The sequence below is a fragment of the Simochromis diagramma genome, unplaced genomic scaffold (genome assembly GCF_900408965.1).
Source record: "Simochromis diagramma unplaced genomic scaffold, fSimDia1.1 OVJJ01000433.1, whole genome shotgun sequence".
In the NCBI taxonomy this organism is placed as follows: domain Eukaryota; kingdom Metazoa; phylum Chordata; class Actinopteri; order Cichliformes; family Cichlidae; genus Simochromis; species Simochromis diagramma.
In genome coordinates, this window is record NW_024387031.1 from 5802743 (window position 1) to 5818361 (window position 15619).

The following is a 15619-nucleotide window of genomic DNA, read 5'->3' on the forward strand; positions in this document are numbered from 1 at the left end:
GAGCTCTGCTGCCTCTGTGGAGTGGTGCAGCTGAGACTGGTTCTTCATAATGACCTCCTGAGTCCTGACTTTCACTGACTCCTTCAGATTCTGACCAGCCTTGTGCGTTAGCCTGTCCAGCCTTCTGGCATCTGTGTTACACAGAAAATTTGAGATGTACGAAGTGAACGACAAAGAAGATGGGACTAGCTAATGAGGGTGGGGGCGTGGCCTGCTCGGCTTCACCTCAGCTGAAGTGGACCTCTGCACTGTTTGCACTGATGATGTCACACAGTCCTTCCTTTACCTACAGTCTGTGGTTAAGCTGTGTCCAGATGACTGCAGATACAGTAGTATCTTCTGCAGGCCCTTGTAGTCATTAACAAGGAGACTTTCCCTACTCGTCCATGTCAACTACTGTCATCTTATTGTCAGCTGCAGCAATAGTGTCAATACTGTCGCTGTCCTGACCCGCAGCTGAGCTTTCAGGGTGGTGTCTGCTTGAATTACAGCATTTCTATCAGCTGATGTCATGGTCAAGGGTGTGTGTGTGTGTGTGTGTGTGTGTGTGTGTGTGTGTGTGTGTGTGTGTGTGTGAGGTATGTAAACGCTAAGTCTGACTCTCTTTAGGGTTTAGGAAGATGACGTTATTGGTGTGATCAGGAAAAACTTCTCAGATCATTCACAGTTATTCAAAATAAAAATATATAACCAGCATAGTGCATGCTACTTACACATACACAATGCTTTATTGTTCCACACTGACATATGTTTTTACTTATGAGTTTATCACTGAGATATGAGATAAACATAGGAGAAGAAAACAGTGAGCAATGCTAGCTAAATCAAATCAATAACTTCACTAAACAAGCACAACCCAGGTGCGACACGAGGACAAAAACCAACACTCACATGTCTTCATACAGGGTTTAAACAGAGACAACATTACAGTAGGTTCAAGGTTCAAGGTTCTTTATTTGTCACATGCATAGTTATACAAGTATAACACACAGTGAAATGTAGCCTGACACGCTCCTCGACATGTGCAAAAAATTGGGGGGGGGGGGGGGGGTGTAGAGGAAGAACATATATATATATATATATATATATATATATATAGTATATACATTGGGTGAATGTGCAGTAGTAGCAGCAAGCAGGTGAATTCTGTACATTAATATGAATAGACATCTGACTATTTTACAGGATAGACAATATTTAAATTAATAATTTTAATATTTAAAATTAAAGGAATTTGAAATGTACATTGTGCCTTGGTTTAGTGTCTGGAAGAGTCCTGTCTCAGTCAATTATAGATGATGTGAGAGGGCGGGTGTGTGTGCTTAGCTTGTGCTTAGTACAAGCTAAGGTTAGTCAGCTGGTCTAACTCAGCAGTCCCCAACCTTCTTTGCGCCACGGGCTGGTTTATGTCCGTCAATATTTTCACAGACAGGCCTTTAAGGTGTCACAGATAAATACAACAAAATAAAACCAGACATATGGGAAAAGACCCAGGGAAACCGGTTAACAATAAAAACGATTAAGAAAAATAACTATAAAAACTGATTAAAACCCTGAAAACCATAAATTTCACACCCGAGCTCAACTCTCGCGGCCTGGTACCAAACGACTCATGGACTGGTACTGGGGTTGGGGACCGCTGGTCTAACTAGTTCTATATTAGCAAGCACTAGCATGCCTGCTAACACAGACAGTCTGTGTCATTTTAAATGGCTGGTTTTAGTGGATACAATCAAATACCAACTTATCCAAACTCGCTGCCCTGATATTTATTTATTTATTTAGGACAGTGCATGTTAATGAACATAAATGTAAAAAAAAAAAAAAATCACATGAATGTAAACATGCCAGATTATAGCCAAAGGCTAATTTCCATCTGTTATCCTTAAACATAAAAAATAGACATAATAATTCATAAAAATTCATCATTCATTCATAATAAAAACTCCATCACCAAACTTACACATACACACCATTCTGTTCCCAAATAAAACATTAAAACTATACAACTCATACATGATCACACACTTGATTTGTCCATAACCAGTTTTTAAACCTTTGCCTTAAACAAATTGAATGTCGAGCATTCTCTAAGGGGTTGAGGAAGACTGTTCCACAGATGGATATGAGATATGAGAACTTATCAATCCTGGAAGCTGATAAATTACATCATCAGTTAGTATTATTATAGCCATCATCAGACTAGCATAGCCAAAATACAGCTAGTGGGCTAAGTATAACTTGATTGCAAGCTTTATCACTAGCAAAATCATATCAGAGAGGTAATGCTAGTTGGCTAATTTTCCAAATTACCTCACCCATTTTCTTGATAATGACACAAATGAGGACTAGTTCTAACTATTTTAACTAGGTAAACACATTTAAAGTAGAGACAGTCATTCACTTAAACTGCTAGTAAATATTTTTGAAATTCTTTATCAGCTAGTGGTACAAAATAATTATCAGTATAATTGCGCGGCATAACTAAGTTACAGCTAGCTGCCTGACCATGTCGCTTGCTAACATTATAGCTACAAAAATCACATCTGAAATGGAATGCTAGTTAGCTAGCTTTCCAAATTCCTTTTTCCAACTAACACAACACTAAATTGTGTATAATGTGTTTATTTTAGTCATCAAAGCAAATAAGACCACATATTTGGTGGTAACCTGGTCTACAGGAGTGGATGTATTTCTGTTAGAGATTACAAAAAGCCTAAATTCAGAGAGTCAGCGGCTGTTTGGCTGGATGAGGTTTTTGGGGTTTAACTGCAGCTCGGCAGTGAAACCCTGCTCCTGTTTTATGACCATTATACGAGCAAAACGCAAAGCTTGTAAAGCTCTGAAACTCACTTAGGACATGTGCCAGCTGTGTGTTTCTGTTAAAACACTTTTGAGCTTTAAATGTGACCAAAGAGAATCCCATTTTAATAATTACAGGTTTTGATATCATACTTTATGGGTCCTTGAACTTGTGGGCCATCTTTTTCTGCAGATATCAGAAAAAGAAAAAGAAAATGTCCTCAGCACCAACTCTAAGAACATATCCTGAATATAATGAAATCAAAAAATAACAGTAAGTTTCCAGTGTTCCCTTATTTCCTCATGTCCTCCTTTATCTCCTGAACTTCCTGAGTCATTCTTGTCCAACTCAAACACGTGAAACACGTGAAGTCAGTGATTCAGAACATGGCAGGGAAAAAGACAATAACACAATCAGGTCTGGAAGTGTCTGCAAACCTTCAAAGCTGATGCTGACATAAGCTGTTTCCTCATAATGATGTTTGGTTGAAGCTAATCTCTAGCTGGAATGTTTTTTTAAACTATTAATCATCCATCTTTGGTGGATATGATCAGAGGAGATAGAGAAGCGGGTCGATGCAGCACCTTAAAAGGGCATTTTGAATTCTCTAGAGTGGCTTTATATTAAGTTCATGTGCTTAGCACCAGTCTGGGATTACTAACTATCAGGTTAACAGCCTTTCTCATCTTAAATGTGCACTATGCTCTCTTTACATTTATTAAACAGTATTAGCAGCCTGTGGACAGATTTCTGTGTGAAGTTTTCTGGATGAATTTGCTGCTAAAACTCCAAGGACATGACATTCGTGCCTTGAGTGTGTCATCGGAGACCAACACGTTAGCTTAGAAATTAAGTCAACTGCTAGCTAATGTCATTAATCAACACACCAGAAATTCCACATGGACAACAACAAACACTCAGGTGGCTTCACAGATGATTTAGATGGAGACAAGTAGGGCTGTAACTATAGATTATTTCAGTAATCAAGTAATCTATCGATTAGTCCATCGATTAATCTAGTAAACGGATAAAAAATACTTTTGTCTTATTAATGAGCAATCATAAACATTCAAAAGAGAAAAAACACAGGTCTTTCACAATAAACGACTCATTGGTTTCTGTTTTTTCTGTGGAGCTTTACTGCAGATTCTTCTGCCATGTAAGACAAACGGCGGTGGATGGAGCAGCTACAAATTTCACTTTTCTACTTGTCGGAGTTTGTTGATCAGGTGCTTTGATGAAGGACTCCCGCAGCTTTTTCCCAGTAAAGTGTTTTAATGTTGATCACAGGAACAGAGCTGCTGTTTGTTTTCACTCTGCCTGACCTCACTGTGTTGTAATGGCTCCGCCTCTTTGCTCTTCACTCTGCCTCTACGTTAAAAGATGCCAGCGTCATCATCACTGCTGCTGTTGTGTTAGGTGTTTTTGTTTCAGTATTTTTGTTTTAAACTGAGAGCTGTGTGGCCTTATTGTTGTCTGAGTTTTTATTCACACGCTGCTCCTAAATACATTTGTACTGCGGGTCTGTTTTTAATCATAACGTGTCTGAAGCACTCCCATTTACATCATTTAACACATCGCCATGCTGCAGAGCTGTGCATTAAACAAATCATCGAAGTCAAGAATTTGTGTCAAATCAAATTATTTGAATTACTCAATGAATAGTTGCAGCTCTAGAAACAACATTAGCGAGCAAGCTAGCTATGATTAGCTCTGTCAGTAAGTAAACTAATGTTAGCTAATGCTAACCAGCAAAATATCTATTTTTATGTAATGAAGCCAACCAGGCTGGGGACCTTAGGTGGTCAACATCAGCAGGACATTCAGAACATGATGGGATCATTTGGTCGTCAACATCGCGTTCGTCCCTTTTTATCTGGCTAACGTTAGCAAACTCTAGCTCCTCCGCTATCATAGATGTATTACATATATATAAGTTGTCTCAGGTAGCAAAATACTTTCTGGATAAGGTCGGCAAATACATGTAAACTCTGGATCTGGTAACTTAAATTGACATTTTTAAATTTCTCTTCCAGCTAATGTTTTGACTTTCTGAAACAAGATCACTGAATTGATGCAGTGTAGCTGCTTTTTTCCTAAATTGTTGTTAGCACAATCATACCTGAGTGTAATCGTACGCTATCGTGACACCTTTTTTTAATTTCGGCCCTCTTTATAGAAAATTTTTACTTTTTATGGTGAACTGAAGTTTTTCTATGACCTTATTCAAAGTCACTGACAAAATCAGGATTCTCATGGCAGGGCTGTGTTAAATAAAGATACGTTTTTAAAATAATTTTGTTTGCCTACATCTTAAAATGCCAGTAGGTAGACACCTGGACACACGGTTAATCTAATCCGGCTCAGATTAACAGCCTCACTAATTATGATCTCAGCCAATCAGCATTAAGCTCTTAATAGAATCACTAGAAACAGGAAGCTCAGCTGATGCTGCTGAAAACAAATGACAGGACCTGTTTAACAGATCTTTATAATCTCACATCCACAGGAAGCAGGCAAAGTTAACTAACTCACTGATTTACATGACAAGAAGCTGGTTAATGATAGGCTCAGGTCACTCTGGTTGTGTGACGTCTTTACGGTGGCTTTAAATAACAACCTTCTTAAATGAGTCATCACCACATGTCTGAGTATACTTTAAGATCAAATCGACCACTTTTAGAAGTTGTTTGTTTCTTTTTGTGGTCCGTAGGTGTCTTTGTCCATTTTTTTTCCATAACCAGTTCCCCTCTCTTATGTGACCACATACAGATGCACCAGTGTCACATGGCTCCACCCGTGATGGGTGGTCAAATGTAGTTTAACCCGAGTCCCTCAACTTCTGACACTTGAACCTGACCCTTTAGGCTCTGAGCACGTTCAAGTAAAAAGCAGGTTTTGTGCGTCATGTGACTATGAGTGACTCACAGGGAACACAAAAATATAACAATAAATAACATCAGAGATTAATGCTGCAGAAACTCATTAATATGGTGATTTAGTGCACAGAGCAGTAAAATAAACATGTTAATTCAAAAAAAGTGCACTCAAACTGGATCCATTTAAACATTCAAGCCTTCTGTCCGACAACCTGGTAAAGGAGACATGAAAATCGCTTCAGGTTGTCTGCAGATCAAACTGAAATAATGTTATTGACTGATCTGGTTTTCTGTAAGACTCAGAGACAAGTTGAACAGCATTCTGTCCATCACAGATGAATAGGTGCGCAGAGACACACAGTCTGTGCTGCTGTCTTGGTGATGTTTGTAAGGTGTGGCTTAACAAGCCTCGCATTTAAACTGTATTTAAAACATGTTTTATGCTTCAGATATTAAAAAACTGTGATATCTTCCCTAAACGTAACAAAGTCTCTTTAGTTAACTTTTGTTGTTTGTTTATGTGGAAGCTCAGTGGAAGCCAACTCAGGAGTTTAGCAGCTGTGCAACATTTTCCAGCTCCTCCTGAAGCTTTTCCAGACTGAGGAGGGACAAGTCAGGACCTCAGGTATCGTTTACCTGTTGGTAAACTCATAATCAGAGGTCACAGAGAGGCATTATTTCTACGTTGTTAGATGTGATTGTGAGCCTTTCTCAGACACCGGGTCTTAGAAATGTGTTTCGCTGGTGTTCAGGTGTTTGATGGCGAGCGATGGAGGCAGTCTGCGGTGCTGTCTCTGATGGGCGGAGCCTGAGAAGATGGCGCAGAGTGAAGCAGCTGTTGTTGGATGGAAAGTTATCCTGACGCTGAGAACAACAACTGCTGCTCCGCCGTCTGCCAGAGAGACGACGACACGCTAAAAATACACACAGGGCCGCATTCCACACATGAACCAGCGCACGCGCACGTGTGTGTGTGTGTGTGTGTGTGTGTGGTGATAATGTACAGGCTGTACAGACCTGGCTGCACCTCCTAATATAAACTCGAGCAGAGCTGCTCTATAAATAGTCTTCAGTTCTTTGTGGTGCAGATTACAGTTCGGCGTGAGAAAATTCAAACAACCTGAGTGACAACTTACCCACAATCCACCTCTGACCCACAGACATGTGAAAAACTAAGACAAAAGTCATTTAATAACTAGTGACTGATAGTTGCAGCCTATCACCTTACAACTCTATGTAAATCCCTCCTGAAACGAGGGCAGAAATGGCTCCACGCGGGTAGAAGAGAGGTAAAAGTCAACACGGTGGGGGCTAAATATAGATCACTGCATATAAATGGATTGATGTTGTCACCATGATGCCACCCACTGTTTAGGGGCTGTTCATTTTGAAGACTCGACTTAGCATTTTGACTGCTGCCTCACCTACAGACTGTATGGGAGCATCAAACAGACACACATACCTGATGATTTAACGCTCAGTAAAATCCAAATAAAGTCCCAAAACTGGAGCTTAGACTTCTTTGATGGTCTCTTAGTTTAATTAATCTCACAGCAGCCAGATTATTGGTCAGATAATTCCATTAAAAAAGGCTCCAACAGCACAAACACGTCCAGAGCTCCAGGTCAGGGACTCCAATTAGCTGAGGTGAAGACTAGCAGACAGCTAGCAGCTACAGCTGCCTGTCAGTCAAAGAGGCTGTCAGAAAGAAAACATTCACACCTGTACAGGTGTTATAAAAGTTTAAATTATCCATAGAGACCAGAACAGTTGTTCTATCAGGCTGTAAACAGGTGTATGTCTGCTGTGAAGTCAGATATTTTAACATGGGAGTCTGTGGGGACTGACTCACTGCTGGAGCCCCTGCTGGATGTTAGAGGAACTGCAGCTGTTGGTGCCTCAGCTTCATTTTCTTTTACCCTGCAGCTTGATGGCAGGTCTGGGTGTTACTGGTCAGGGCTCCTCTCAGCCTCCAGGTTGTAACTTGGTTCTCTCGCTTGGTGGATGTAGACAGCAGATAGAAAATAGTTCCTACATGAAAGTAAGAGATTTCGGTGTATTTTAACCGAGAGATGATTTTTATAGAGAGACATTACTGGTTTGATTAGCGTAACTTTCAGCTGATGGCAGATGCTTGTCTAGCAGACACTGAGCAGTTTACACCGACATGGATAAACAGCAGTGTGCTCCAGAGGAAAAATATCTACATCAGACTTCAGGACAAACACAAAACTATGTAACATGTCCTCCTTCTTTTTGTTGTTGGAGGCTTCTGGGAACTTCTTAAAGCTTTAATTAGAGCTGTTTTGTTCTGAAGGCAGCGTTCAGGTCACACTGCTCGACGTGACTCGGCTCTCCTCAGGCTGCTGGTCGGATGATCGGATTTTTCCAAATAAACACAAACTGCGGACGCACACAAGATCGATTTGATCTCCAACAGCCGGTCACTTCACAGTTTACAGGCTTATATCAGCTTCTGCTGCCTGGGGTTTTTACAAATAGACTAGACTTGTGATACAAAGTAGTTTTGATTTTAAAGATGAATCCTCATAAACCAACAAAGACGCCTTTATCCTCCACAAACACAGATCTCACTGTTTTACCTTATAAATGTTACCTGAAGATCAAAGGCTGCAGGATTATCTTTGAATTATAAAACGTAGATTTTTTTTTCGTAGGACAGCAGAGTTTAATGAATGTATCGATCTCAGTGTAAACCTCATGTCACAGATCTAATGCTGTTACACTTCTGGCTTTCATGACAGACGAGTCAGGCTGAAAACCAGCAGAGGGGTTTTACCCCTGCCTCCATAGACACTCATGCTTTAGGAGCCCCCACCCCTCCACACCCGGTGGCAGCTGTGTTGGTGCGGTCCGTGTTTTTTTTATAGGCAGTAAGTGGAAATATCAGCCTGCGCCTGGATCACATTAACGGCCTGACTCGCTGGTTTAATTAACCGCACATTAACTGTAGAGATCCCAGCAGCAGCAGAGTTATGCTGGTTTTAATGTTTAAAGATGCTGCAGAAGCAAATAAAAGCGCAGAAATAATCAAGATGTCACCTGAAGCTTCTTTTTAGCTTCTGATAAACCTGAATGTGTTTTTGTGCAAAAGGACTGTGGGTTTCATGTCCACCACACACTTGTCCCTGAGGAACAATTACAGCAAAGAAAAAAAATGTTTCCGTGCTCATACTGAAGACACGCCTCAAATGTGGTAGAAATTTTGAACATTTTTACTTTTTAAGAACTGCTTATTCTGAAATCCTCCATATTGTTTCATTTATGTTTTTTAGAGGTGAGGCTGCGATGGTTTGAGCTTGTGCCGAGGAGGCAGCATGGACATGTTGGACAAAGGATGATGAAGATGGAGCTCCCAGGCAGGAGGAAAAGGGGAAGACCTCGGAGAAGATTCATGGATGTAGTGAAGGAGGACCATCAGATGGGCTGGTTTCTATTTCAATCATCTCAGGACGCCTCAGCTTTACCTGCTGTTAGGCTCAAAAGTCCATCGTATTAATTTAAGGTTAAAAATAAGCACTATAGATTTGAGGTATGAAAAGAGTTTTATAGTGAATTTAGAACTTGTTTTAAACAAATTTTTATTTAAATTTTAGAAACAAATATTAAAACAAGTTTAAAAAATTCTTTGTATGTTGATTGACTTAAAATCTGTTTTTCTCAAAACGATCAAGTTATTCTTCATCTTCAGTGTTTATTACCCAGAGCCTCTATAAATGAAATGCTGCCACCTTGTGGCCAAAAACAGGAACGTGAGGACTGAAATGTGGTTTATAAAAAGATCCATTCAAAGATCATATTTAATAATATGAAGTTAAAAAGGGCCAGTATGTGGGGGTGGGGGGGTGGAGCATTAGAAGAAGAAGAAAAACTTTATGAATATTTATCAAAACAGTTAATTGTTATTTATTGTCAAAAGCATTGTTTCAGTTTGCTGGCTTTTGTTTGCCTTCCACTTAAATTCTGTTGTTAAATCAGTTCAACCATAAATGGAAATTGTAGGGGAGATAAGAGGTTCCTCTTTCTGTAAACACAGCGTTTCCTCCTTGGTGTGCTGTGTAAATATGACTGAAGATGTCCTGAAAGCACATTTATTAATTATAGATGCAAAACGAAAGAGTTTAAGTTTTAAATATTGACTAGCCCCTTATATCCACTATAACAAGAACGGGGCTTTAGCATGCAGCGCTTTAAATTGTAGTTAAGTATTTTTACACCGTGGTGTCTGTCGTTTGAAATGAAGAAACTTTGAGGTCAAAGTCGGGGTGTGGTGCCCTCTGCTGGTCATCAACAGAAACTGACAGATGCAGATACATCATCTCTCTTTATTCCCTACTTTCAGGTTGATAACAGAATATTTAACGAACTGTATGAGAAATACAGAGATTAAGATCAGAGTAGAAGACAACCTCTCCTCCCTTTTGTCACTTCTTATCCTCCTCGGTCAAAACAGCCCGAGGATGGAGCAAAGTTCCTGCAGCAGGTCCATGTTCAGATAAACTTGGCAGATGGTGAGGAAAATGCCAACAGCCGAGAACCCGATGAGAATCCAGAGAATCTGAGCGCAGAAGTAAAGTGGAGCCAGACTGAAAGAGACCAGAGGCATGAACAGTGTTGAGTCAGTTTACCTGTTACACACCTGCACAGGCAGAACTACTCACAGTAAGTCATTTACAGGAGGCAGAAAGCTCTGTTCCACCTGGTTGAATGAACATTTTAGATTTTAACTACTGACTATTTTCTAAAAGTGTTAGCATTTTGACCACAGCCAAAAGAGGCCACATACAGATACTACAGGAATCAGCCTGTAAACATTTTCATTTCTTGCTGTAAAGTTAGACATTTTTACATGAGTCTATGCGCGAGCCTCTAGTGGACATTAGAGGAAGTGCAGAATTTAGTTTAAATAAAAAAAATAAATAAAAAAATACAAGCTTTGAAAAAACCAACATGACGAGGCATTCAGGGGACAGTCTGGATCTAAACAATCGCAGTCAAAATAAATAACCTTAGCTTGGTGATTTTGTACTCTTGTCCTGTTTGCATAGCTCAAAATTTTGATAGTTGCCGTTTGTCAGACTGATATATAATTTCCCTAGGGATTAATATAGTATGCCGATTCTGATGATGTCACACAGTTGGACATTTTTAACTCAGCGTTTAACTTCACTGTGAACATTTAAAATTCAATAACCCTGAGAGATCCCATCCTTCAGAGGGTATGAAAGCCAGAGCAGGAACTTTCCATAAAATAAAACTCACATTTCATATGGGAGTTCCTGCAGTGCAAACGTTAGCATCAGTATAAGAATGATTTTAAACAGCGAGTGTGTTTATTGTAAATGTAGGGGTTCTCATAGCTCTCACCGTCCCTGTGCAGACTCAGAATATCCTCTAAAGTAATTGAACCGTCCATATAAATAAAGCAAACCGCAGACTGAAGACAGACCTGAAACACACAGACACACCTTTACGACCTGAAAAGGTAAATATTTACCTTTTCAGGTCGTAAAGTGTACGTGTTAATGCTGCAGCAGCCTCTGTGGCTTCTGTCGCCTCACCTTGGCTGAAGAATACTCCAGATAGCCACAGCACGGTGATGAAGATGGGGAAGTACTCTGAGCAGTTTGCTCTAAACACAAAGGACAACAAAACTAACCGAAACTAAGTGGTAAAACACTACACACCACAGCCTCCAGGGGGCACCAGAGGCATCCCTTTCATTCTTACCAATTTATCAGGTAAAATTTCGTCCCTCCAAAATTGAAGGGTCCCCACAGGATTTTAGTAATACAAGTACATGCATAGACAAACAGACACAAAGGGGCTCACTGAGCTCTGAAGACCCTCTCAAATTCTGGTGGTCCAGTGGTGGCAGGTGGAGACACTGAATACTTCCTCCTGGCATAAATTACCTGGAGAGAGAAATAGGCTAAAAACATAAAGAACACATTTTAGTGCACATTACACTTTAATGACATGAACATTAATTTTTTTTTGCAAATGTTAAATAAAAGATGGCTTCATGAGCTGTCCTTCACACAGCTTCTGCTACACAGACCAAAGTACACACCACGCTGCTCATCTATGCAAATTTTATTTATAAAAGCTAAAAAAAATATAAAGTGGAAGCACGAATGCAGTGAGGGCTGTGAACGCCAGGTGTCACATGTACAGATAGTGTTAAAAATACTCTGTTAAAGTACTGACTCAACTCCTTAACTCAAAGTAAAGAGTAGCGACTCTAAAATGTACTCTTGAAAGTAGCTCTTTGGAGGACGTTTCTAGCAGCTATGTGTGTGCAGAGCTAACTCAACCTTGTGCTATATTAATGTAATAAAATATTAGATTAACAAAAGTGGCCTACATTTTAATTCTCATAAATATTCAACTTGAATCAGATCAGCAGAACATGAGCAGAGAAAGAGGAAAATTTAAAAACAAAAAAAAAAAACATTTTCCCTTGCCTACATTGTAGAGGGTGACTTTGGCCCTAAACAGAAAGTGTACAGTCAGGGGGTAAAGTGGACTCAGCAGGTTAAGGAACCCTAAAAATTGGACACACCAATCTGTAATGGCTCAGCGTGGGGGGAATCCTAATTCACAATTTCTATTGAGAGCTGCAGTAGATTTTCTTAATGTACAAGCTGTGATCAGCTGTTTTAAATCCATCACAGTACAGCAAAGTAACCCATTTAACCCCTGCACTAACCTGCAGATGATTTTCATGCAGCTTTTAAATAACAGTCAGCAAAACATAATGTCACATGTACAGACCCAATATGCGATTTAAAAACATGATGACTATGCGTATATGCTTTAAATTGCCAGTGAATCAAATACCACTGAGCAGTCTTTAATTTAAGCCCTCTCCTTCCTCTTCCGTCCTTCTTATCCTTCTCCATCTCTGCATTATTCTCTCCCTGTGAAATAAGCAGCTGGCCTTTAGCTGCCAACACACTGACAGTGCAGGGTTACCTCCATGCTGAAGTACCTTATGGACATCTGCAGTCGGCTAACTGCAGCCCCTGATTTTGCACTCGCTCATCTCTTTTAACCCTCTACTGCATGACTTTTTAATTTTGGGGGAAAAAAAATATTTCTCCCTATTTTGGGGGAGCTTTAGGGTCCCTAATAATATATCAATCATAAAATTTGACACCCTGCCCCCCCCCCACAAACAGATATTGGTTTGTTGCTTCAAGGCAACACGGGTAGTAAAATGCCAAGTTATTCTATAATAAGTTGTATTAGTACAACAAGGATGAACAAATAAATAAACAACAAATAAACAATGTAAACATTTCACAAAACAATAAAACACCAAAATACATCCAACATTTGACCCACACACACACACACACACACACACACACACACACACACACACACACACACACACACACACACACACACACACACACACACGTTGTGTTTCCATCACTTTTGGGGACATTACATTAATTTAATGGAGACTTAATCTGACTCTACCCATCACAAGTCCCTGCCTGAACCTTACCCTGACTCAAGCCTTCGTAGGAGAGACCTCACAATGTGAGTTTGTAAACAAATTTGTGTCCCCACAACAATAAGTAATACATGACCACATACACTGACACCCACACAGCAATATTGGTATGGCAGGGATCAGGCCCACACAATGTGCTTACACATGGCCCACATACTGCAAAGAATGACGGCCCTTTGGTGGCCCAGACCTGGTTTGCCAGAGGTGGCCCACACATGGGCCAGCACAAGGCCAGTTTCAGACACCCTGGTCGTCCTGTGCTGGCCCATGTGTGGATTACCTCTGGCAAACCTGATCTGGGCCACCAAAGGGCCGTTATTCATTGCGGTATGTGGGCCATCTGTAGGTGGTGTGCAGCCACGGGCTAGTTGTGGACACACTGCTGGCCCTGTGCTGGCCCAGAACGGTTTCAGCTCTGGCCCCAGATGTCAGCATAATGTGTATCTTAATCAAGCCATGCAATAACAACATGTGCCAGAACATGCAAAACAGTGCAAAAGTAACATGCCAAAACTCTGTTAGTGAATGGACTGATTTTTATGTAGCGCTTTTCTACTCTCCCAGATTACTCAAAGTGCCGGCTTGATACCAGATCCTGGCCAGACCTGCTTGCTATGTAGGCACTCACACACACAGACACAGTTACTTTACCAACTGACCCCTGAGCTCCTAAGTGTCCCTCAAACCTCATTCAGGGATCCACTCCTCTACTTCACTGTCACTCCCTGAAAGCTCACTGTCCTCACTTTCTGAGGACAGAAAGTGCACATTCCCTTGGTTTCCTTGCATAAAAAGTTTTTACATCCATGTCCTGTAATTATGAGTAGATTGTAAAGTAAAAAACATTGACTATGATCATATAAATGCACACAAACACATTTCTACACACATATCCAAATGCATTATATTGCCTGAAAAAAAATTGGGCTAAGTGCGCAGTGTTGCCTTGAGGCAACGAATGAAAATGAACAGTTTTACAGTATAAATAAATTTTAAAAAGTAGAACAAACAATCAAATATGCTTCTTAACATATTCATGCACATACAAGTATTTTTAATATACATTTATTTCACTATAAACATGTAAAATTGTGATCTTTATCTTGCCTCCTAATGGAGATGTCTCTCATGTAGTGCAGCTTGCAGAAAGGGGCCCTGCCCCCCCAAATCAAAGTCACACTACCTTCAACTCATCATTTTATTGGAAAGAGATGTGCCTGGTAGCATTGTTTGGAAAAAAAAAAAAAAAAAAAGTTGTTTTTTTTTTTTTGAAGGGCCACTGTAAGGCATGAAAATGTGGTTTGTTGCCTCAGGGCAACGCTATGCAGTAGAGGGTTAATGCCACACCCTCAAGTACAGATATCTGGAAATTTTACTTTAGTAAAGTAACGAAGTACAAATACTTCGTTACTTTCCACCTCTGGTGTACGCTGACATGCAAACACAGGAATTCAAACTGCTTTAAATACGACAAACATAAAACACGTGTAAACAGAATTCAGGAAATAAAAAGGCGTAAAACACTAACCGAGCTATAGTGTAAAACAAAAAGATTCAAGCATCATGACCGGTTAAATCACTTTTTTGTGCATTTATAATTTTAAAACGGACGAGGTCTGAAGACGGCCTCGACTATGACAACAGCACCAGCTGAGCCGTTTCTCGAGTCTGCAGGCTGGAACAATTTAAAACGGTCAAAACATACAAAACGATGTAAAATTAAACAGGAAGGAGAAAACAACGTTTAGAATGATCATTTAATCCCAGTAAGAAGTCGTGTCACAAAAAGCTTACCTTGCTCCAGGACGCCCAGCAGTGTCACGGCGCCGAGCCCGACCAGCTCCTCCATCATTTACAGAGTCAGACAGGTGAGACCGACACACACCTGGTCTGCGAGGACAGGAGGACAGGTGTAATGCCAAGTAGTTCGTCTCGATAGAATTTATCTGCGTCGGGAGCGCGCACTGGGCAGGGAGAGCGGACCCAGTCGACTCCGCCTCCATTCCAACCACACCAGACCTGGAAGTAGCGACGTTTTACTTTAGTGAACAGGTGAGTGTCGTTACATTACAGTTCAGTTTGTGGGTTACAAGAGAGCGATGGATTATTTTGGGCTTGACTCCATGTTTGTGTTTCAGATTTGCATCTTCGAGCATCCACAGCAGACTCAACATATTCATGTTCTCATCTATAAATGCAGACACTGTTTACTGACATCAGGTTTCTTATTTCATTCCACACTGCCAGAATTATTTACACATCTTTAAGATTATGATTAGTTACTGCTCTTGATCTTTACCTTTTTAAGTCCCCCCACACACACACACGGTTGTAACAGGCTGACCCTGCCACAGTCGGTTCCCCGTGTCCAAATCATGGAGAAACAGT

The 15619-nt window shown here is 40.4% G+C and overlaps 1 protein-coding gene across 2 annotated transcripts; it reads right to left on the bottom strand.

The window, feature by feature from the left end:
- Nucleotides 1–10008: 10008 nt before the first annotated feature.
- ltc4s (leukotriene C4 synthase) lies at nucleotides 10009–15213 on the bottom strand. Of its 2 annotated transcripts, XM_040043126.1 has the most exons (5): nucleotides 15026–15166; nucleotides 11536–11635; nucleotides 11265–11335; nucleotides 11071–11152; nucleotides 10009–10289 (listed from the first exon to the last, which is right to left on the bottom strand). In XM_040043126.1, the coding sequence occupies exons 1-5, from the start codon at nucleotides 15081–15083 to the stop codon at nucleotides 10148–10150; spliced, it is 453 nt and encodes a 150-aa protein (XP_039899060.1). In that variant the 5' UTR covers nucleotides 15084–15166; the 3' UTR covers nucleotides 10009–10147. The 2 variants fall into 2 exon arrangements, with proteins under 2 accessions (XP_039899060.1, XP_039899061.1); XM_040043127.1 differs by lacking the exon at nucleotides 11071–11152 and having other exon boundaries at nucleotides 11201–11335; nucleotides 15026–15213.
- Between the last annotated feature and the right edge of the window lie 406 nt (nucleotides 15214–15619).